The sequence below is a fragment of the Vombatus ursinus genome, unplaced genomic scaffold (assembly GCF_900497805.2).
Source record: "Vombatus ursinus unplaced genomic scaffold, bare-nosed wombat genome assembly UNPS02014809.1, whole genome shotgun sequence".
Taxonomy (NCBI): domain Eukaryota; kingdom Metazoa; phylum Chordata; class Mammalia; order Diprotodontia; family Vombatidae; genus Vombatus; species Vombatus ursinus.
Window position 1 is genome coordinate 20,238,131 of NW_020954587.1, and position 23,610 is coordinate 20,261,740.

At 35.2% G+C, this 23,610-nt stretch overlaps 1 protein-coding gene across 1 annotated transcript in view; it reads left to right on the forward strand.

The window, feature by feature from the left end:
• NCAM2 (neural cell adhesion molecule 2) overlaps positions 1-23,610 on the forward strand; it is a 251,181-nt gene that overhangs the window by 27,854 nt on the left and 199,717 nt on the right. The window contains exons 3-4 of the mRNA XM_027875469.1: positions 7,017-7,223; positions 8,118-8,261. Coding sequence (XP_027731270.1) covers positions 7,017-7,223; positions 8,118-8,261 — 351 coding nt within the window. The remainder of the gene's footprint in view (positions 1-7,016; positions 7,224-8,117; positions 8,262-23,610) is intronic.

The following is a 23,610-nucleotide window of genomic DNA, read 5'->3' on the forward strand; positions in this document are numbered from 1 at the left end:
AAATTTATAGTAAAGATATTACATTTGACTTACAAATGTAGCCTCTAGTTTATAATGCCATAAGTTTATACAAACCAGTAGAAAGATTTCCTTCCTTTTCTTCCTTATCGTCATCTTTGTAATCTATAATCTGACCAAGGTTATGAAGGCAGAGAGAAAAAAATAATCTGGAAGTTTTCTTCCTTGTCTCCCACTAAATCTAATAAAAATCTAATAAGTTAGATCTAATAAATCTAATAAAAAAAGTCAACGAGAGAAACTACAGAAAGTCTAAAATACTTGGAATTACTCTTTCTATCTTTACCTGCTGGGTTTTGTTGGTAATGTACAGAAATACTGATGATTTATGTGATTTTATTTTGTATCCTGCAACTCTACTGAAGTCATTTTTTTTAGGTTTTTAATTGACTCTCTAGGGTCTCTAAATAAACCATTGTATCATCTGCAAAAAGTGATAGTTTTTTTCCCATTATTGCCTATGCTTATTCTCTTAATTGCTTTTTCTTGTCTTATTGTTATAGCTAGCATTTCTAGTACAATATTGAATAGTAATGGTGAAAATCCATTCTTCACCCCTGATGTTAGTGGAAAGGTTTCTGCCTTATTCTCATTACAAATAATGTTTGCTTTTGGTTTTAGATAATTCTTATCAGGAAGCTTCATTTATTCCTGTGCTTTCTAGTGTTTTGAATAAAAATGGATTTTATATTTTGTCTAAAGGTTTTAATGTAATTATTGAAATAATCATATGTTTTTGTTGTTAATATGATTAATTACACCTATAGTTTTCCTACTGTTGAACTAGTCCTGCATTCCTGGCATTCATCCATTCTGGTCATAGTGTAGGATCTTTGTGATATATTTCTGTAGTCTCCTTGCTAGTATTTTATATGAAATTTTTGCAGCAATATTCATTAGGACAATTGGTCGATAATTTTCTTTCTGTTTTGAGTCTTTCAAGACCATATTTGTGTCATAGAAGGAATTTGGTAGGATTCCTTCTTTGCTTTTTTTCTCAGTTTATGAAATATTAAATTAATCATTTTTTAAATGTTTGATAGAATTTGCTTGTAAATTCATCTAGTCTTGGAGGATTTCCCCCTCTCCTCCCTTAGGGAGTTCATTTATGGCTTGTTGAATTTCTTTTTCCAAGATAGGGCTATTTAAGTATTCTATTTCATTTTCTATTAATCTGGGCAATTTATATTTTTAAAAACTCATTTCATCTAAATTGTCAGTTTTATTGGCATATGTTTGGGAGAAATAGATCTTAATTGCTTTCATTTCAACTTCATTGGTTGTCAATTCACCTTTTTCATTTTTGACACTGGTAATTTGGTTTTCTTCTTTTGTTAATATCAGATTAACTCATAGTTTCTCTATTTTATTGTGTTTTTTAAACCAGCTCCTAATTTTATTAATGTAATTTGTGACTTTTAATTTTGTTAATCTCTTCTTTCATTTTCGAGGATTTCTGTTATGTTATTTAATACTTTTCAGTTTTTGTTTAGTTGCATTCCCAATTCATTAATCTGCTCTTTCTCTTTTTTATTTATGAAAGAATTTAGAGATAAAAACTTTTCCCTAATTAATGCTTTGAATGCATACCAAAAAATTGGGGATGTTGTTTTATTGTTGTCAGCATGTTTAATGAAATTATTGTTTCTACGTTTTTTCCTTTCACCCACCTATTCTTTACGATTGAGTAATTAATTTTAATCTATTCTTCAAAGGCGCTCTACTGAATGTAATTTTGTTGCCTTGCACTCACAAAAAGACATATTTAATAATTCTGCTTTTCTGCATTAATATAATTTTTTCATTCATTTTTCTGAAGATGCTTTGCATAGCTGAGAAATAGATATACTTTTTCCTATTCTTATTTGTTATTCTCCAGAGGTAACTTTTCTAAAATGCTGCGTCTTTCATCAGTGCCTTTCTTGTTTATATTATGGTTAGATTTATCTAGGACTAAGGGGTAAATTGAGGTGCCATCTGTAGTATAGTTTTACTGTCTATTTCTTCCATTTTACTTTTCCTTTAGGAATTTAGATGCTATGTCATTTGGTACATACGTGATCACTATTGATATTAATTTGTTTTCTATGGTACCTTTCAGCAAAATGTAGTTTCCCTATTTATCTCTTTTAATTAGGTATATTTTTGCTTTTACTGAAGCATAATAGATTCTGCTCCAGCCTTTTATTTTAACTTTCTGGATATCTTTCTGTTTCAAGTGTATCTTTTGTTAACAACATATTGTTGGATTCTGATTTCTAATCCATTCTGCTATTCTCTTCTGATTTGTGAGTGAGTTCGTCCTATTCACACTCACAGTTATGGTTGCTGTGTATTTCTCTACATCCTATTATTTTATAATTATCCTTTCCTTTTTTATCCTGTCCCCTCTTTAAGAATGTATTTTGCTTCTGACCATTTCTTCTCTAAATTTTCCTCTCCTCTTATTCCCTCATTCCTCTTCCCCCTTTCTCTTTATCCCTTTTTTCTCCAACATCCCCATTTGGAAAAGATGAATTTCTGTACCCAGTTGTGTGTGTGTGTGTGTGTGTGTGTGTGTGTGTGTGTGTGTGTGTTTGTTTATTCTTCCGTATTTGAACTAGTTCAGATGAGAACAAGTTTCAAGTGTTGCCCACTCCTCCCTCAAATGCATAAATTCTTCCCTGTGTACCCTTTGTGAAATAATTTTCCCCGTTTCTCTCCCTTTCCATTTCTCTCGGTGGAAACCTTTTCACCACCCCTTCCATTCTTATTTGTAAGTCATTCAAACATAATAGAATCACATTCATCAGGCCTTTGTCTAGTTAGACTCCCATCCAAGACTCCTGAGGATGATAAAGTTCTGAAGGGTTACATGCATCATCTCTCCTTATAAAAATGTGAACAGTTTAACCTTATTTAATCCCTTACAATTTCTCAGTCATGTTTGTCTTCCTGTGCCTTTCTTGAATCCTGTATTTGAATATTAAATTTTCATTCAGCTCTGGTTTTTTTCGTCCGGGATGCTTAAAAGTCTTCTATTTAATAAATATCAGTTTTTTCCCCTTGCAGGATTATTCTCAGTTTTGTTCGGTAGATCATTCTTGGTTATAATACTAAATTCTTTATGTTCTGGAATATCACATTCCAGACCTACGGGCTGCTGAATATTGTGTGATCCTGAATTCTTTCTTTCTGGTTTCTTGCATCACTTTCTCTTTGACTTCTGAATTTTGGCTATAATATTCCTGGGAGTTTTTATTTTGAAGTTTCTTTCAGGAAGTGCTTTCTTCTCTTTCTTCTCTGGGTCAAAGACATCTGGACAATTATTCTTTATAATTTTTTTAATATGATGTCTAGGCTCATTTTTTTGTTCATGGATTTTAGGCAGTACAATGATTCTTAAATTTCCAGGTTAGTTATTTTTCTTATGCTATATTTCACGTTTTCATCTTTTTTTAAATCTTTTGACTTTGTTTTATCATTTACTGATGTCTTATAGTCATTAGCTTCTCTTTGGCCAGTTTTTTTTCTTTAGTAAGACTTTGTACCTTTTTTTAACCAAACTATTTTCTTTTCATATCTTTCTTTCATAGCTGTAATTTGATTTTTAAAATCATTTTAAGCTACTCCTTTAATTCTTTCTTTAACTCTCCTAAGAATTCTTGTTGGACTTATTTTAATCTGCATTTTTCTTTGAGCCTTTGCTTCTAGGTATTTTCACAATGTTGTTTGAGTCTCGAGCTTCCCTATCACTGTAGTATGGCTTTACAGTTGGGTTCTTTTTTGTATGCTTATTCTTTCAGCCTACTTCTTGACTTTTTACTTTCTTAGTGTTGGTCTTTGCTCACTTGGTGTGGGGGGAGGGGTGCAGTGTGGCAGAATGTCTGGCCTATGTCTGTCCTTTTATGTCTTGCTGCTTTCACAGTTCAATCTGTGGGCCTCTAAATTTTGAGGGCTTCCAAAATGGTGTGATCTGGAAAAAGATCTGTTCACTGCCTTCCTGTTCTGAGCTCTGCAAGTTGGATCTGTTGACTTGTTTATAGTTGAGTTTTAGTAGATCGCTTCTGGACTCAGTGACTATTAGCTTGCTGGGAAGATTTATGCAAGTATCTGAATTGCTTGTTCTCCCTTGGTCTCTTGGCCTGATTATTCCACTGCAGGCTTATGGGTTGGGTTCAGGATTAGAATTGAGTCACTTTTTCTGTGTCCAGGCTCAGAGCCACATAGATAAGTTTCTGGGATTTATTTCTTTCTCAGTACTCAGCTGGACCCCATTCTCAGGGAGGAGCTATTGCTCCCCTCTGCCCTGGATCTGATAACAGGTAACAGAGATACTGGATGGTAGCTGTTCCTACAGCCAGTTCTAGTTCAGGTGTCCTGAGATGTCTTTGTGCCCCAGTGCTTCCTGCCCTGGTGCTCTGTCTTAGTTCTTTTTCTATACCTGGGCACTGGAATGCTCTCTATCATTGCTGCTGCTTCTGTGCTGCGCTCTTGACCATCCTCCAGCTTGGTGTTTACAGACCTCCCTGTCTTCCTCAGGTGTCCTGGGCTAGAAAAATGACTCATTGTGACTTTTTCTAGATTTTATTCATCAGAATTTGGTCTGGTGCATCTTCTAGTTTGTTGTGGAGGAAGTAAATTGGACAAAAATACTTCCTCTCATTCTACCTCCCTGGGTCTTCTCTCTCAAAAGCAGAAACCAACAGAACAGGCTCTCATTTCTCCCAAGTTCTTGACAGCTATAATCCTCTCAAAGGCACAGAACCTCAAATAATCACTTTCCACCGATGAGAAATGTCTTAGATAAAAGACTTAAGCCCCTGGTTACAGGTCTATATTTCAAAGAGATGAAAAAAGAGGAAAAAGATAAATATCTACAAAAATATTTATAGAAGCTCTTCTTCTAGTTGGAAAAAATTAGAAATGGAGGAGATACCCATCAATTAGGGAACGTGGTGGGATGCTATTGTGTTATAAGAAATGATGAAGAGGATGGTTTCAGTGAATCCTGTGAAGATTTATGAAGAATGAAGTGAATGGCACTAGGAGATGGTTTATACAATAATACCATTGTAAAATCAAACATTTTTAAATATCTTAGAACACCAATCAACAAACACAATAACTAACCATGATTCCAAAGGAATCATCACGAAGTATGTTCCCAGCCTCCTAGCAAAAAGTTGATAGATTCAGAGTTCAGGTGAAGTTTTTTTTTAACATAGCTGATGGTGGAATTTGTTTTACTTGACTGGGCATGTTTGTAATACAAGTGTTGTTTTACTTTCTTTCTCATTGAGGGAAGGAGATGTGGAAGAGAGAGAAGACAGATTTTCATTGATTGAAAAAAAAAGTTTTTTTTTAAAAAGAGAATTGGGGGGGGCACCTAGGTGGTGCTTTGGCCCTGGAGTCAGGAGGTCCTGAGTTCAAATGGCCTCATACACTTGACAAATGGCCTCATACACTTGACACTTACTAGCTGAGTGACCCTAGGCAAGTCACTTAACTCCATTGCCTAACCCAAAAAGAAAAAAAAAAGAGAAAGAGAGACAGAGAGAATTGGCTACTTTTGACCACTCAGCAGATTTCAAAAGGAGAAATAACTTCTGCTCTTGCTTCCTTCTTCTCTTCTCTTGGAAGTATGGAAGTCCTTCTTTGGCATTTGCTTTGAAGAAAGGAAGAAGCCTCACTCCTTCCCTTTCCCCAGCTATGGCAACTACTCACATATGGCACTAAACACATGTTCTGACTAAAAGCCTTATCCTAGACTTCATTTCCTTGGCTGCCTCTTCTGCGTGTGTTTCCTTCCCTGTGCGTAGGTCATCAAATAACAATTCTAAGATTGGTGGTTCCAGCACTGGAAACAACCTCATGAGTTAGGAGCTCCTAGATTCTTCATTTGGAGCAGACAGGAATCAGGTGGCATTTTCTGAAAGTATGTCCTTCTTGCAAAAGATAACCACAGATAAGGGAATGAGCCCAAGTCATCCCCTGCCTGATCAGAAGATAGGAAGGAGCAGTATAGAGTCAAGGTGAAATTGAAATGGCTATTTAGTCCCACAAAATGTTTGATGTTTGGGGCTTTAAGCATCAGCCCCAGTAGAACATTGTAGGAGTTATGAGTTTACTGTTTCATATTTTAAGAAAATGCACACTTTTGAGTCTTATGTGACTTAAGTCCAGCAGTTGTATGTTAGGTGCTGTTTGAAGAAAGGCCTAATTACTCTTTCTTTCTGATCCCTACCCTTTATGGATAGTACCATTCTTTCCCAGCCCAATCCCTGGGGAGTGACTTCCTCTCTAACTTCAACTCTCTTAGCTGATCACAGGAAAAAAAAAAAACAATAGAAAAAGGAAAGTGATACTTTGAGTATCAGCTCCTGCTCCTCCCAGACTTCTGCCAACCAAAACTGTTAACTTTGCCTAGCAGAACCCAGATCCATATTTTTTTCACTGCTCTGGCAATATACAGAAATATAAATCAATACTTCTCTTTTGTTTTCTTTGAACAGGCAAGCCAAGAAATGTCAGTGCCCTCCTTCCCATCATTAAAAGAATCTCTCTCTCCCTCTTTCTCTGCCTCTTCATCTCTGACTCTTAGTTTCTCCTCTCAAGTACTGTCTCAGCAGGAAGATTTTCCTGCTGCGCCCCCGAGCTGCTTGCTAATGCCTTTTCATTTTCAGATGACCCACATAATATTCTGTATATATCTTGTATATACCTGGTTATTTACATGGTGTCTTCTCCATCAGAATGTCTGATGCTTGAGAACAGGAACTGGTTTTTGCCTTGTTTTTTTCATAGCACAATGTAAGTATCTAATAAATGCTTGTTGATTGATTGACTTGACTGAGTGCTTATTTTTTGATTTGTTAGGACTTAAGACAGATTTGCTTTCTTTTTACTTTATTTTCTGAGTTATTCAAAGTGTTGGTTGAATCGAAACAAATGTCAATTTCAATAAATTCACTTTTAAATGCATTTTAAAACTTTTCTTTGGATATTATTCTTTGCAGCAATTGGAGAACTGGAAGATATAGATTGGTACAATCCTCAAGGAGAGAAGATAGTTTCTACACAGAGAGTAGTGGTACAAAAAGAAGGTGCTAGGTCCCGACTAACTATTTATAATGCAAATGTAGAGGATGCTGGAATATACCGATGTCAAGGAACAGATACTAAGGGACAGACTGAAGAAGCTACAGTTGTTTTGGTGATTTACCGTAAGTCGTTTTAAAATAAATTTTAATTTATATTTAATGTAATACTTTAAAAAATCATTTCAGTAAAGATATTTAGATAATTCCCCATAGAATACAGTTCTTAAAACAATAGTATTATAGTAGCAAAGGAAATATAAATCTTTTGGTTTTGATTCTTTTGGTGAAATGGAATGAATTGAAAATGCTTTAATTCTTTCAGACCACTGTACCATATTTGTAATATTGAACATGGTAATTTTTTAGCGTACAGTGTTAGCAGGGAAAATCTTTCAGAGAGAATAAGATATTTTAGAGAAAAATCACTACAGAAGTAATTTTGTAATGGGTGGTGGCAATGATATATTTCTTTAAAACATCTCAAGCTGATAGGCTTGTAAGAGGCTTATGGGGAAATGTTGACAGGTTGACATTCTACTAAACTTGTCATAAGAAGATATGCGATATTTTCATCTTTTGGGGGAAAATAAATTTTTTACGAAGAAAAATGCATTTTACACAAAATAATACATTATATTTGACTCTTCATGAAATTTTTGCTTAAAAAAAAAGCCCCATACATTCTGAAGTGAACATATGGTAATTGTGTATGTGGAAAGCACTGAATTTGGAATCAGAAAACCTCAGATTGAGTCTTGGCATTTACCTCTAAGACCTTGGGCAAGTTACTTCACATATGTGACCACAGTTTCTTCATTTACAAAATGAGGGGGTGGGACTAAGTGATCCAATGTTCTATCTAGCTCTAAATCCTATGATGCTATGAAAAAGAATGACAGATTTTGCAGAACTAGTTTAAATTAAAAATCTGCTATTACATTAATTTAAATGAACTTGGATGGAAAAATAAAACTACATTTTATCCTTTTGTTTTTTTGTAATTTTTCCTTATTACAGAAAAACTCACTTTCAAAGAAGTGGTATCTCCTCAAGAATTTAAACAAGGAGAGGATGCAGAAGTGGTTTGCCAAGTTAGCAGCTCACCCGCACCCATTGTTAGCTGGTTGTATCATAATGAGGAAGTCACTACTCATTCCAACAGTTAGTATCTTGGTAACTTGTTAAGTTTTAAGTTATAATTATAATACAGTTAAAAGGCATTTATTTTTTCTCTTGCTTCGCTCCAAAAAATAAAGCCTTTTGCCATTAAAATATGTAATTTACCTTAAGTGAAATGAACATACACTCTGTCTGACACGAATAACAATTATGTCTTAAAGAACTAGTACAATATTTGAAGTCAGAAGACTTGGGTTTAAGCCTAAGCTCTGCACTTACCGGGTGTGTGACTTTGGACACTCTCATGAACTCTCTTTCTTCATTTGTAAAATGTAAATAATAATCCTTGCATTACCCACCTCCCAGAGTTTTGTGAGGGTCAGGTAATGTAAGTAAATTACTTTGAAAGTGGTAAAGTATGTGGAACAAAAAAAAAAATACTTTACTCTGTGTTTGAGGCATAAGCCTGCCAGATATAATTTATTAATTAAACTATTCTAATTCTTTATCTTCTCTACTTAGACAAATAAATCCAAAGGGTCAGAAACCATCCTGCTTTTGAACATCTCACTCTCTCATCAAACTATTTTGGGGTTACAATTTATAATATTCCCAAAGAATATACAAAATTTTACAATAATAACAAGGTTCAAGTAGTAATTTGATTCATCGACCAGAAAAATAGTCACTTAAAATAAAATGTTGGTACGACCTAAAGAATAATTTTCCTAAGCCATTCGGTTCTCTGTTCACCACCTTCTTTCAAGGATTCTCCTTTCCATCTGGCCAAAGGTGAACTCAAGAGATACTTACTTCTATTAACTGAATTAGTCAAAAACATCTTCCTTCTCTTAGTATGCTCATTATCCTAATTCATTCATGGCTTATACCCCACTCCTCATCTTTTCTGGTCACTGCTCTAATTCTGTCTTCAGAGGCACATCTCCTCCTCCTATATTTGTACTTTTAAGCAGTTTCTACACATAAAATGGTTATGCTTTCAATAAAGGGAAGAAAGGAACTTCCTAGAAATTTGAGCACTCATAGAGTTTTCTCCATTCTGGTAAGTCTGGAAAGAATTTCAGACTGAAGAAATGTTTATTTCTTAATATTTCTAAAAGGGGATGGGAAGGTTTAGTGGGCTTCTGCATGCATACTATGTAAGTTTTATTTTTTATTATATGTGTAACAGATTTCTAGAACCTTAACATGCTAGACTAAAGTATTGTAAGTTTACGAGAATATGTCTTGGTAGATTTTGGAAAACTCATATGCCTATAGGATGAAAAAAAATGTCAAACATTAGAAAGATACCAGTGTGACAGTAAGAAGATAAAGGGGTCTGACATATGGCAGTCCAGCTATAAACAACATAAATCTAGTAATTTTTTCTTTCCATATATAAGGCTGTATGACTACAGATCAATTCACAGATGACTATTAAATGCTATAAATATGAGTGCATTTGTTCAAATCACCTTCAAAATTTTTATTGAGGGAACTAAAAATATAAACGAATTTGACATATGAAATGGAAAGGATGATTTATCTGTGCTGTGCTACTTTATCATTATATAGTAGAAGAAATCTCAAATTAGAGCCTTTCTCTTGTATCTGCTTATAGAAAGGTATGAGAACTGAATCACTTAAAATTCTTAGTTTCCTAGCTAAAATATGACATTTTTTCTGTTTCAAAGAGATTAAAAGTTTGCAACTTGAATGGAATATTCCTGTTTGTAATTGTTTATGAGTATATGATTAGTTGGTTTTATTTCAGTCTGTCATCATCATTATGTTTTCTTTCTGATCTTGAACCATCTTATATTCCTTCCTTCTTTTCCTCCTCTCCCTCCTTCCTTCCTCTCTTCCTGTGAAATATGAATACATAAATATTCTTAAACAAATATACAACGAATGCTGTTCTGTGGCATAATACTGAACTGAGAACAATATTAACATATCTATGTAAAACCAAACTACAATTCCATTTGTGTTTTTGTGTCAAATCTTATCTTTGTTTCCAAAGTAATATCAGGTCTTTAAGACTCCAAGTCCTTGATTCCATCTTCTGCCCCACTTAGCTGCTTAAGAATCTCAGTAGAGGTGTATTCCTATTCATTGTGTTTGCTCAGATAGGCGTGGGGAAAAATTGATTCTCCCTATAATTAAAACAGGTGATATGGAAATTGATGTCTTTGACCAAGACTTGAATGACCTAAGTCATATACCCCAAGACCTTCATTGTAATATAGCCCACAGCTCCCATTCTGTTAACCAATCTGAGTTAATTGCCATCCCTCAGAAACACCTACTCTTTAAAGGGTATTTAAACTAAATTTATATAAATATAAATTTAGAAATATTAAGAAATAAACATTTCTTCAGTCTGAAATTCTTCCCACTGTCATTAGGGGTCTGTGGTCTAAGAGAGATGGCCAAATGACCATCCTTTTATTAATAACCTGCTGGCCTTATTAATAAAATGATTAAATTACCCAGAAAAAAAAGGAAGTGCCTTTTCTAATGATGTTATGTTACAAATTTCACCAGTGGACTTCAGGCAGAGGCTGGTTGACCACTTATTGGATGTAGTATCCTGGGAATTCCTTTCACGTATGATTTAGGCTATATAGCTGTTGAGTTTCTCCCAACTCTAAGGTTCTGTGATTGTATGAAGCGGGGCCCCAGTCAGGAGGAACTGCATTCAAATCATGCCTCGGACACAAAGGAGGTGTGTGAACTGCAGCAGGTCTCTTGACTTCTTAGTTCTGTTTTCTTGTCTGTAAAATGGTAACAATAATAGCACCTACTTTGCAGGGCTTTGTGAGAATCAAATTAAATAATATATTTAAAGGAAAAAAAAGAATCTCAGTAAGTTTGTTACTAGTTAACATGTGTGTTCTTAAGAAATAAAATCATATTCTACGTGATATGATTAATTGGTTTTTTAAAAAAAGCAATTGAGTAGAGGAAAAAATTATAGGACGCAGTACTAAACTTTTAGTCAGGAGGCATAGACCTGTGTGTGTGTGTGTGTGTGTGTGTGTGTGTGTAAAAATTACTTAACACCTTCAGGCCCTAATTTCCTCATCTGTAAAATAAATATAGTATGAGATAATATTACTGAATACTTAGTATTACTTATTACAGGATATAATTATTACATATTACTTATTAAAGGATAAGGAAAGTACTTCAAACTTTATTTCAGTACTTCAGTACTTTTGACATAGCAATGTTCTTACGTCTTGTGTGTGTGTGTCTGTATCTGTATCTGTGTATGTGTGTGTGTTTCTGTGTCTGGGTGTACTTGTTCAGATAGGGCAGATTATAAACTATCCTGACCTTGGCCTTTGCACTGGCTCTCCTGCATTTCTGGAAAGGCCTCCCTGCTTACCTCCATCTTTTAGAATCCATAGCTCTCTTCAAAGCTCACCTCAAGCATGCTCTCCTATGTGAGGCTTTTCATGAGCCCTGACTGTATGCGACTTCTCTTGCTCCCCTTCTCCCCTGCCCCCACCCTCCTGCCCCTCCACTGGCTATGAACTCAGCTGGATATCAGATTCATGTCCAGGCAGGGGCTGATCTCAAAATGAGAGAATCAGGCTTTTCTGCCTTATAACCTACACACACACACACACACACACACACACACACACACACACCCTCTCTAAGGAAAATCTTACAGTTAACTTTTTAAATATGGCTCTTGTCTAGGATTCCCAGAAGGAATGCGTGTAGAACAGTTTTTTATTTCCTCAGCCACAAAATAATGTTCCACATTACCATGCTTTTTAAATAAATTTTTAAAACATAAAACAATGATGTCAAGCTCAAAAGAAATTGGGCATTAATCCATACATTAGTTTCCCTGCAGGCCATCCACTTAATCTGTACGTAAGGAATCCTATAGGCCACATATTTGTGAAAGGAAAATGGACAAAGATCCCCTTTTGAAGAAGAACAGTGTGTCAGATAAAATGTTAAGGAAGGACATGGACTGTTCTGAGAAACAGAGAAACTGCCCTTCAGATGAATGTGCTGAAAGGATCTATTTGCAGAGAGCAATAAGTGAGCTGACAATGGCTGCAGGGCATTGTGGTCTATCTGCTTATTTTTATCTGACTAATTTTAGAGTTTTGAAGTTTATAACTGACAGAATTATAAAATCATAATTATAAAAATCAGGTAGCTATTTGATGACCATCAGAAGATTATATAAGGAGTGTCAAGTTCATATATGACAAAAAAGGATTTTTTTTAAAGTTTCATTTCATAAGGAATCACCAGGAAGCTTTGCTTTGAAGCATTAGAGGCAGTTAAGAAGTCAGCAGGAAAGCAGTTAAGAAGCCAGTTTTGTAAAAAGTTAGTGATAATACCATCACCCCCCCCAAAAAAAAAAAATCCTACACAGCTACTCTCCAGGCTGTGAAGAGCTTTGTGAAGAAATAGAAAAAAGTTTCTGTCTGAGAAAACTGACCCTTCAGTAGCTTTGCTGGGAAAGTGCTAATTGGAAGAAAGACATTTGCTTTGCTGATTGGCTGGAGAAAGGCAGCAGTGGTTGGAAACCTATTGGCTGAGATTTAAATCCCGCTGGTGTGTGAGAGAAGGGAAACCTCTCAGCTGCATATTTGCCCAATACTTCCCTTGATGGTTTGAGAAAGACAAATGGGGAGAGAGTAGATTTTATATCTTTTTCACTGTGAGCTTGTGTGTCTTTTTTCACTGTGTCTTGCTGTGAGGAGAGACTTGGAATTGAATGAATAAAGCAACAATTTGCACATCTGAATAGCCTGGCACCCATCCTGTTGAGGGTGAGTGAAAAGAGCTGCTGCATTACTTCAAGAGCAGAACTGCTTTGGCAAACATGATAGCAGAGAGGACCAGACAGGGCACATACAGGAGAGAAGTGATTCCGTAGGATACAAAGTGGTCCTGAAGTAACCAAGGAGATCAAGACCTCTTTGTTGTTATATATTTATTTTTTAAAAATGTAACTATATCTTAAATGATGTTATTAATTGGTTCTTAGAAAAACAGTGAGTAGGAAAAAAAATTACAAGGTTCGGCACTGAACTTGTAGTCTGGAGACATGGGCCTGTCCAGAGTTGTGAGTTGCAACATGTGGGTTTCCCAAATCCTATACCTCCCTGCTAGGTTTCTTTAAGAGTGTGCCCATTCTCCTCCATAAATACTGCATTCAGTGGCAGGAGAGTGTTTAGCCAGATTTATGGGTGAACTATGATGTTTTGATTATTTGTGCATTTGCTTTCTTTTGAGCAACTGTGGTGTTTGGTCTTCTGCAGTCATGGCTGGATGTTATATTGATCAGAGTTCTTAAATCTTTCAAAGTTCTTTGGCTTTAAAATGTTATTGTTGTCATATAAGTTGGCCTAGTTTTGTTCATTTCATTCTGAGTCAGTTTATACAAGTCTTCCCAGGATTCAGTGAAACTATTTCTTATATCAATTCTTACAACACGATAGTATTTCCATTACATTCAAATACCGTAATGTGTTCAGCCATCTCCCAACTTATGGGCACCCCCTTAGTTTCTAGCTCTTTGCCACTCAAGAGCAAGGACTATATTTTATTTTTCTTTGTAACCCCAGCATTTAGCACAATGTCTGGCACATAATAAGTGCTTAATAAGTTCTTGTGGACTAACTGATCAAAAAAACTGTTTTAAATATTATTTTTATATATATATATATATATATGTATACACACACACACACACATATATATATGAGCCCCTTTTTCTCTTTCTTTGATCTCTCTGGCATGTAGGCCTAGTAATATGATCCCTGGGTCACAACATTTAGTGATTTTGGGGGCACAGTTACAAAAAACATTCCAGAATGCCTAAACTAATTCATGATTTCATCAACAGTACATTAATGTGCTTGTCTTTCCATGGCCCCTTCCAACAATGAACATTTCCCATTTTTGTCATCTTTGTCAATCCAATGGGTATAAAGTGGAATCTCTGAGCTGCTTTAATTACATTTCTCTTATTATTAGTGATTAGGTGGGATTTTTTTCTTATTGTTGTTGTTTACTTGGATTCCTTCCTCTGAAAACTGCCTACTGTAACTCTTTCAATATATGAAAAATAAGATCTTTATAAGATTTTTTCCCCACATTAATTGTTGGCTTTCTAATTATAACTACATTGTAAAAAAAAAACTTTTAAATTTTATTTGATAAAAACTCTTGATTCTATTTTCTGTGATCCTCTCTATCCCATATTTGATATGGGACTTTTCATCCCTATCTATAGATCTGACATGTAATTATTTCTAAGCTCCTCTAATTTGTTTTTGATGTGACTACAGTTATCCCTTCCACATGCAGGGATAACTTTGCACTATGCCCCTTATGATCTGGAATATACACATAAAAATTTTTGGCCCTCCCTTTGTATCAGAGAAGTTTGAATTTTTTTTCTTTTTTGGGATGTTTACAGTACCTTATTGTAAAATTTGGGTTAAATATTTTTCTGTGTCATTTGGTGGACTTCACATGTTATCTGCAACTTTGACCAAACTCCCAAAAAAATTTCCATTTAATTTAGATTTTTTCTCTTCCTTTCTTGCCTTTCAACTTGTCTTGTCCATTTGTTTTTGTTTTGTTTTGTTTTGTTTTTTGTTTTTGTTTTGTTTTTTCTGTGAGGCAATTGGGATTAAGTGACTTGCCCAGAGTCACACAGCTAATGAGTTTGTCCATTTGTTTTTAATTTTTTGTACCCTTTTCTGAAAAGGATTTCTCTTATTCTCTTCATTACCCATTCTTCTGTCTACTCTAGACCCTCATTCTCTTATTTATGACCCCTATAGTTATCTAGTTTCTCTGTTTTTCTCAAGCAGTCACAACTCTCAAGGATTTCATTCCACCCTGTCCCACATAAATGCCACAAATGGCAGTTTCTACCATTGCTTTGTAGAGCTTGCCTTGTGGATTCCCCTTTTCCATTGTGTCTCACTCCCAGAACAGTGACATTTATTACAAGTATCAGCGAAGACACTGCCTCATAGTAAGTCCCTTCACTATCACATCCCTTATACAGCTCATCAATCATATATACTCTTTCACTTACCTTCTCCCCCCCCATTTGCCTCAAAATTTCTTCCCTGGTTCCATACCTTCCTGTTCCCCCTGGTTCCTGTTGTCCCTAGGAGTTGCTCCCCACCTCTCCAGAAGAAGGATGAGTGGATTTTTTAAGAACCAAATCCACCAGACCACACGAAGTAACAGCTCCCCCTCTCCCTTCATGAACCATCTTTATTCACCCGTAGGAACTTTCGTCAGTCCTACCTACTCCCATCACTAGAGCAGAAGCCTTCCTATTTTTCCCATCCTTTTTAGTACTTCCATCTTCTTCTTTACCCACTCTCCAGTAGCTTTTTCTCTTACTGAGACCATAGACATTGCTCTCCCCTCATTACTAGCCCTTGATTCAACCCAGGTACATTACACATTCCTCTCTCTCCACCTCGGTCTCTTCTACCCTACTCTCCCCTTCATGTACCCTCCTATGTTGTAGTTCCACAAAAAAAAAAAAACCATGAATTTATCTGTAGGCATTGTGTTGCCAGGTTCTCTCCATAGTGCCCCAGGCCTATCTCCTCATTATTAAATCCACCAGACTTCTGCCTTGACCCCTGTTTCTTCATATATATTTAGCAAGAATGTCTTCCTGCTGTCACACTGTTGCTATTGCTGTCCTTGGCTGGTACATTTGTTCACTCCTTCTGCATCTCTTTGGCCTAATTAATGAGATTTAGCTTTGCATATTTCAAATTTTCCATTCTGCCCATTATTTTTGCTGTGAAGGTCATAAATTCTGCTCTCATAAATTACATTCAAGCCAGGAACCTGCCAATTTTCAGCATGCTTTAAGTGGTCTGATATAGGGTGAAGTCTGATCACTGGCATTCTGTTACAAGTTTTGCTAAGTTTCTGACTCTGTTCAGCGACAAAACTGCAGACTTTCTCCTAGTTTTGAGTTCTTTTGTTAAGTCGTTTCAGTTGTGTCCCAACTCTTCATGACCCCGTTTGAGGTGTTTTTGTCAAAGATGATTTTCCATTTCCTTCTCCAGCTCATTTTACAGATGAGGAAATGGAGGTGAACAGTTAAGTGATTTGTCCAGGGTCACACAGCTAGTAAGTGTCTGAGTCTGGGTTTAAACTTAGGTAGATGAGTCTTCCTGATTCCAGGCCCAGCACTCTATCCACTGGGCCACCTAGCTGCCCATGATTTCAGCTCTGGACAGGTTCAAAACAATAAAATTGTAGTCTCATCTTTGAACTCAACTTCTTGTAATATTTGCTAAGTTACAGGCTTCAGCCCTTGCCTGGGAACCGTCAAATACTGAATCAAGGTTAGAACCACATAACAGCTGCTTACTTATCTGTGCTCCTGATCCATACCTAGCATAGAGCCTCAGCCCAGGTTTCTTGCCCTGGTATATATCTGCCAGCTTCTTTGTGACCCAGCTTCTGGTTCAGAGTGATACAACTACAGACTGGTTCCTGGTCCTGCTCCTTGTTTGATACTATCACAAGAAACACAACCTCTTCCTGCTCTGAATATCTGACTGTGGTATAGTAAACCTCCTTTTGTTAACTGTTAGATAGACTATGAGTGTATTATTTTGTTCAAATTTTGTACTACTAGGGAACTAGCATGAGTGAGGTCCAGCCTCCCAGATAGTAGCCACTTCTATGTCACTTTGTCTCTCTGGCCTTAATTATTTCAGCTATAATATAAGGGAGTTGGACTTTGGTATTTGGAGTCCTATTTAGCACAATATCTAGCATTCTATTATTTTAAGGATTTTTCCAGAGATTGCTAAATTTCTGGCCCCAAGGAGAAATATAGCAAATACAGAAAAAATAGTCTCCTTTCAGAGACCAGTGAGAATGCTAAAGATATGGGAGCTAGACAAACACAGGTCAGGGCCAGCTTCAGGTTTGAAATAGTTTTGGTAATGTGATAAAATTCCCTGATGGGGGACTTAAAAGGAAGACTAGTGATTTTGACCTTGAAGGTAGATGATGATGGTATTGTTATAGGACTGACTGTGAGCCCAGTGGACCCCAGCCTGGGTTCTTAAGCTGAAATTTTCCAGCATGAATTGAGTCAGATAATTCTGATAAATAATGTGAAGATGAGAGAGTAGGCATATGGGTCATTCATTATTAATATCTTCTCTACCACCATTTTGTATAGTAATAATGTTCGTCATGTGGAAAATTCCCCTCTTTTAATATCTTGAAAATGGAATTGATCCCTCTGTACCATTAACATTATAATGCCTTTACCAGGAACCCCATCTGTTTATCAGTTTTTCTTCCCATCTTGATTCTCTTTAGTACCATTTATAGTTACATATGTAGCATGTTGTGAATGTATTTTATGGTTTTGCCTACAGTTGATGGATAATAGTTTTATAAAAATCTCAACAGAGCTTTTTCATTTTTCACATCTTTATTGTCCTCTTTACAGATTCATCCATAAATATTCTCAGGATGAACCAGCTTTTCAATAAGATATATTTAAACTCATTTTCCTACCTTGTCTTTTCATTTTTTATGAGGTGAGATTGTTCATAATATTCCCCCAACTTCCTCCTTAAGATTTTATAAATTTGTTTGAATTCTAAACTGGTTTTGCCCTTAGACAACCATTTCTCTCCACTAGACAAACATATTAAATACTTACTAGCAATGTTGATTTCTAGAAACCTTGAATTTTTTTGTTCTGGTGTTTGCGTTCTATCAGTTAAGCATCTGTGGGAAATGATGATTAGTCTTTGTCAATCATTTCCTTTAACCATTTCCCATTCTTCAGCATCAGTAGCTTATTTAAATAGGAGGGTAGATTGAATAGACCTGATTTGATTTCATGTTGTATACATATATGTATATATTTTCTTATTCTTACTTTTCTGATTAGGTGCTGATTTTCATTTTTGCCCTAATAGCCCTGTGGTTTGAGCGTACACAGAATTGATTCAGATATTTCTTCAATTTCAGTTGCCAGTCGCTCCTTTTCTTTTAATGCATGTAGTTAGTTTCATGATTTTGTGATATTCTTTGAGTGCTCATCATGTGCAATGATTCTTCATTTTAATTTTTAAGAATAAGAAAAATACTAATGAGGACAACACTGAGATTTCATCTCATATCCCGCACATTGGCAGATATGGCCAGACATGAAAATTGCCATTGTCCAAGGGGTTTGACATGACCACAATAATGCCCTTTTGCTGTAGCTAGGAATTCATTCATCCATTCTGAGGATAATTAGGATTTTTGTTAAAGTAACTGAAATGTCTTTGAACTTTGACTTGGGAGAGCCTGTTTCTAAGCATATATGTTTATATGTTAAAGACAGAAATAAAAGTCCCACACCTACTAAAATATTTATAGCAGCATCTTTTTATGGTAATAAATAGCTAGAAATAGTGTGACTGCCCATCAACTAAAAAATGGATAAACAAATCGAGGCATATGAATGAAATGAAACATTACTGCACTGAACTTCTGGCTTTTATGGGAAAAGTTTGTGAGAGGAGTGGAAGAAGAGGGAAGACTTGGGGTGAATAAGGACAAGGTAATTGTGTAGGTGATTAGGAGAGGTTTGGACTAGTGAAGAACAGAGAATGTATTTGGAAGGAGATATTAAGGATAATATAAAGAAAAATCTCTATGTCCAAACACTGGTCCAGGCTTAAGATTTTTGTTTTTCTAATTCTGGGTCCTGTGGCATAAGAAGGAGCAGGATTAAGAAGGATTAGGGAGGTTATACAATAGACAGTGAGGATATTTTTAAATTTTTAGGCTTAATATAAGGAAAAATTTCCTTACAATTAGAGTTGTCCAAAAGTGGAATTAGCTGCTTTGGGAGAGAAAGTCAATTCCCCATTTTTGGAAATCTTCAAGCAAAGACTAGATCACTTGTCAGGTATATTGTAGTGGGAACTCCTTTTGATTATGGGCTAAGGTAGATGGCCACTGAGGGCCCTTCCAGTTTTCCAAATTCTGTGGTTCTCAGAAACAACAGATATAAAAAATTCAGAGAAACTGGGGGGAATTTGTATCAACTAAGTCGAGTTGAAATAAGGATGACCAGGGTAACAACGTGCATAATGACAATAGCAATATCAGAGGAAAAAACAATAAAACAAAACTAACTTTGTAATTATAATGGCCTGGCTTGGTCTCAAAGAAGAGATGAGAAAATGTACTCCCTTTTTTCATTGGAAAGATCAAAGATTGTGCTTGTGTGATTTTGCATATGCCATCGTTGTTGTGTTATTTGGTTGGTTTTGTAGGACTTTTTTTTTAAGTTTTTAGACTGTTGCAAGAGGAAACTGAATAGAGGAGTGGGAGATATATTTTTAAAATGTGATGAAGGGGGTCAGATGACAGCAAGATGGAGGACTTGATATTTTCTTCATTTCTCACTTAACTAGCAAAAACAGAGCAGTTAATATGTCAGAAGCATAATAATTGCAGCTGATTCCACAAGCCAAAACATCAAGAGGCCTGAAAAGATAGTAGTATCATAAATTAATAGCAAGCAGTGCTATTCTTTTATGTGTTCACTTCTCAACACTCATCCCCCTTCAACAGCCCCCACACTGTGGCAAGGCTTAGAACCTGACTCACAACTTATGCTCTGAGAGCAACTCAGCAATTCCCCTGTTGCTGCTCTAATTCCTGCCACCCACCATTCTGTGACAACATGCATCAGACCTCAACTCTGCTCAGATACTTGTGGAGGAGGGGAAGGCATAAGAAAGAAAGAGCACTCTCTGCCTGGCAAGGCTGTGCCTTGCTAGAAAACAAAATTACAGAGGGAATTGAATTGGGAAGCCAGCATACCTGTCAAGTCACCTCAGCCCTGAAAGAAAGGAGTGATATCCTGTTGAGGCTCTGTCACTTCAAAAGTCACTTGGAGCAAGGAATAAGGCTAGTGAAAAGTGAATTTCCTATTATGAGAGGAGGCTGAGATAGTTGTGAGGTCCAGATCCTAGGGTTATACTGCCATCAAAGGAGAAGAAGTAAGAAAGTGAGCAGTGGTGGAATATAAGTAAAAAAATAAAGGTAAGTAAAAAAACAAAATCACCAAAGAACTCAAGGGGACAAAACCTAGCACACAAGTAGATGAATCAACAGGGAAATATTCAAGAAGAAGAGAAGATAGCTACCAGGACATATAAAAGAATGCAAATATCTAAATAAATATTGCAAGAGAAAGGAAATTGAACTAACGTGGTGAAACAGAGAACCCTGTGGATTCTTTTTTTTCAAACTAACATGTTGAATTTATTATATCCTTTTTTTTTTAGTTACAAATTGTGTCCTTCCCACTACCTCCTCCTCCACCTATTGAGTAGGCAAGAAATATGATACCCATTATACAAGTGAAGTCACGCAAAACAAATTTCTGTGTTAGCCATGCTGCAAAAAAAGGGAAAAAGAAGAAAAATAAAGAAAGTTAAAAACAGTATGCTTCAGTTCTGTCTCTTGAAGTGATACCATTTTTAATGATGAGTCCTTGGAAATTATTGTGGATCATTGTATTGATTACAGTAGCTAAGTCTTTCACAGTTGATTATTGCTACAATATTTCTCTTACTGTGTACAGTGTTCTAGTTCTGCTCACTTCACTTTGAATCAGCTCATGTAAGTCTTCTCGGGTTTTCTGAAACCATCCACTTCTTCATGTGTTATAGTAGTACAGTTATTCCATCAAAATCATACCACAACTTGTTCAGCCGTTACTCAATTGATGGGCATGTTCTCAATTTCAAAGTCTTTTGCTGCTATAAAAAGAGCTGCTAGAAATATTTTTGTGCAAATGAGTCCTTTTTCTTTTCCTTTGAACTCTTGGGGATACAGACCTAGTAGCAGAACTGCTGGGTCAAAGGATATTACAATTTTATAACCCTTTGAAGCATAGTTTTAAATTGTTCTCTAGAATGGTTGGACCATTCATTTTACAGATCCACCAACAGTGCATTAGTGTGCCTATTTTTCTACATCCCTTCCAACATTTATCATTTTCCTTTTCTGTCATGTTAGCCAGTTGGATGGGTGTGAGGTGGCACCCTGTCAGAGTTGTTTTAATTTTCTCTAATAATTAATGACTTAGAGCATTTTATGTGACTATTGATAGTTTTGATTTCTTCTGAAAACTGCCTGTTCAAGTCCTTTGATGATTTATCAATTAAGGAATGACTCTTACTTTTAATAAATTTGATTCAGTTCCCTATGTGTTTGAGAAATGAGACCTTTACCAGAGAAATTTTTTGTAAAATATTTTTCCTCAGTGTCCTGTTTTTCTTCCAATTTGGCAGCATTGGTTTTGTTTGTACAAAAATATTTTAATTTCATGTAATCAAAATCATCCATTTTATATCTCATGATCTTCTCTATGTTATGTTTGGTCATGAATTCTTCCCTTAACATGAGATCTGACAGGTAATTTTTTTCCATGCTCCTCTAAATTCCTTGATAGACCTCTTTATGTCTACATCATGTAACCATTTTCATCTTATCTTGGAATACAGTATGAAATGTTGGTCTGTCCCTAGTTTCTGCTAGATTGTTTTCTAGTTTTCCTAGCAGTTTTTGTCAAATAGTGATTTCTTACCCCAATATCAAGGATCTTTGAGTTTATCAAACACTAGGTTAATTTGGTCATTTCCTTCTGTATATTGTGTATATAATCTATTTCATTGATCAACCGCTCTATTTCTTAGCCAGTACGAGGTTGTTTTGAAGATTAACACTTTGTATTATATTTTGAAATCTGAAACTGTTAGGATGCCTTCCCTCACTTTTTAAAATTTATTCCCTTGATATTCTTGACTTTTTTTCCTCAACATGAATTTTGGTGCTACTTTTTCTGGCTGTATAAAAATAATTCTTTATTGGCCTGACTGGTATGACATTAAATAAATAAATAAATTTAGGTAATATTGCCATTTTTTATCATACTGGTTAGGCCCACCCATGAGCTATTAATATTCTCCTGTTATTTAGATCTGTCTTTATTTGGGTGAAAAGTCTTTTATGATTGTGTTCGTATAGTTCCTGTGTGTCTTAGCAGGGCAATTCCCAAGTATTTTATATGGTCTGCAGTTATTTTAAATTGAATTTCTTTCCATCTCTTTCTACTGGGTTTTGTTGGTAATATATAGAAATGCTAATGATTTATGTGAGTTTATTTTATACCCTGCAATTTTGCTCAAGTTATTTTTTTCTGACTAGTTTTTTAGTTGATTTTCTAGGATTCTCTGAGTATTCCATCATATTCATGGGCAAATAGTAATTTTTTTGTTTCCTCATTATTTTTATTCCTTTAATTTATTTTTCTTGTCTTATTGCTGTATCTAGTATTTCTGGTACAGGATTTAATAATAGCAGTGATAATGGATAGCCGTGCTTCACCCTTGATCTTATTGGGAAGTCTTCAGATAATGCTTGCTCTTGGTTTTAGATAGATACTACTTATCATTTCAAGGAAAACTCCTATTAAACATTTGAGTATATGTTAATAGGACTAGGTGTTGTATTTTGTTAAAATTTTTTTCTACATCTATTGTTATAATCATATTATTTTTGTTCTTTTTATTATTGTATGGTCAAATATACTTATAGTTTTCCTGACATAGAATCAGCCCTACATTCCTTATATAAATCCCACCTGGTGATAGTATATGATCTTTTTGATATATTGTTGCAATCTCCTTCTACCATTTTATTTAAAAGTTTTGCATCAGTATTCATTAGGGGAATGTAATGTACACATGTGTATATATTTGCTCTTTCTGGTTTAGGTATCAAAATGCTATTTGTAGCATAAAAGTAACTTGGTAGAACTCTTACTTTATCTAATCTTCAATAGTTTACATATTATTGAAATTCATTGTTCTTTAACTATTTGGTAGAATTTCTTCACAAATTCACCTGGTCTTGTGGTTATTTTTCCTGGAGAGCTTATTTATAACCTGTTTAATTTCTTTTTCTAAAATGGTTATTTAAGTGTCCAATTTCCTCTTCTATTAATCTGGGCAACCTATATTTCTATAACTGTTCATCCATTTGTTAGATTGTCAGTTTTATTGGCATATAATTGGGCAAAATATTTCCTGATAATTGCTTTGATTTCATGTTTATTGGTTGTGTATTTATACTTCTCATGTTTGATATTGATATTTTTTTTCTTTTTTTTAAAATCCAATTAGCCAATAGTTTATTTATTTCATTATTTCTTTTTTTCCCCATAAAAACAGATCTTCTAGGATTTTATTAGTTTGATGAGTTTTTTATTTTTAATTTTATTAATCTCTGCTTTGATTTTTAGTATTTC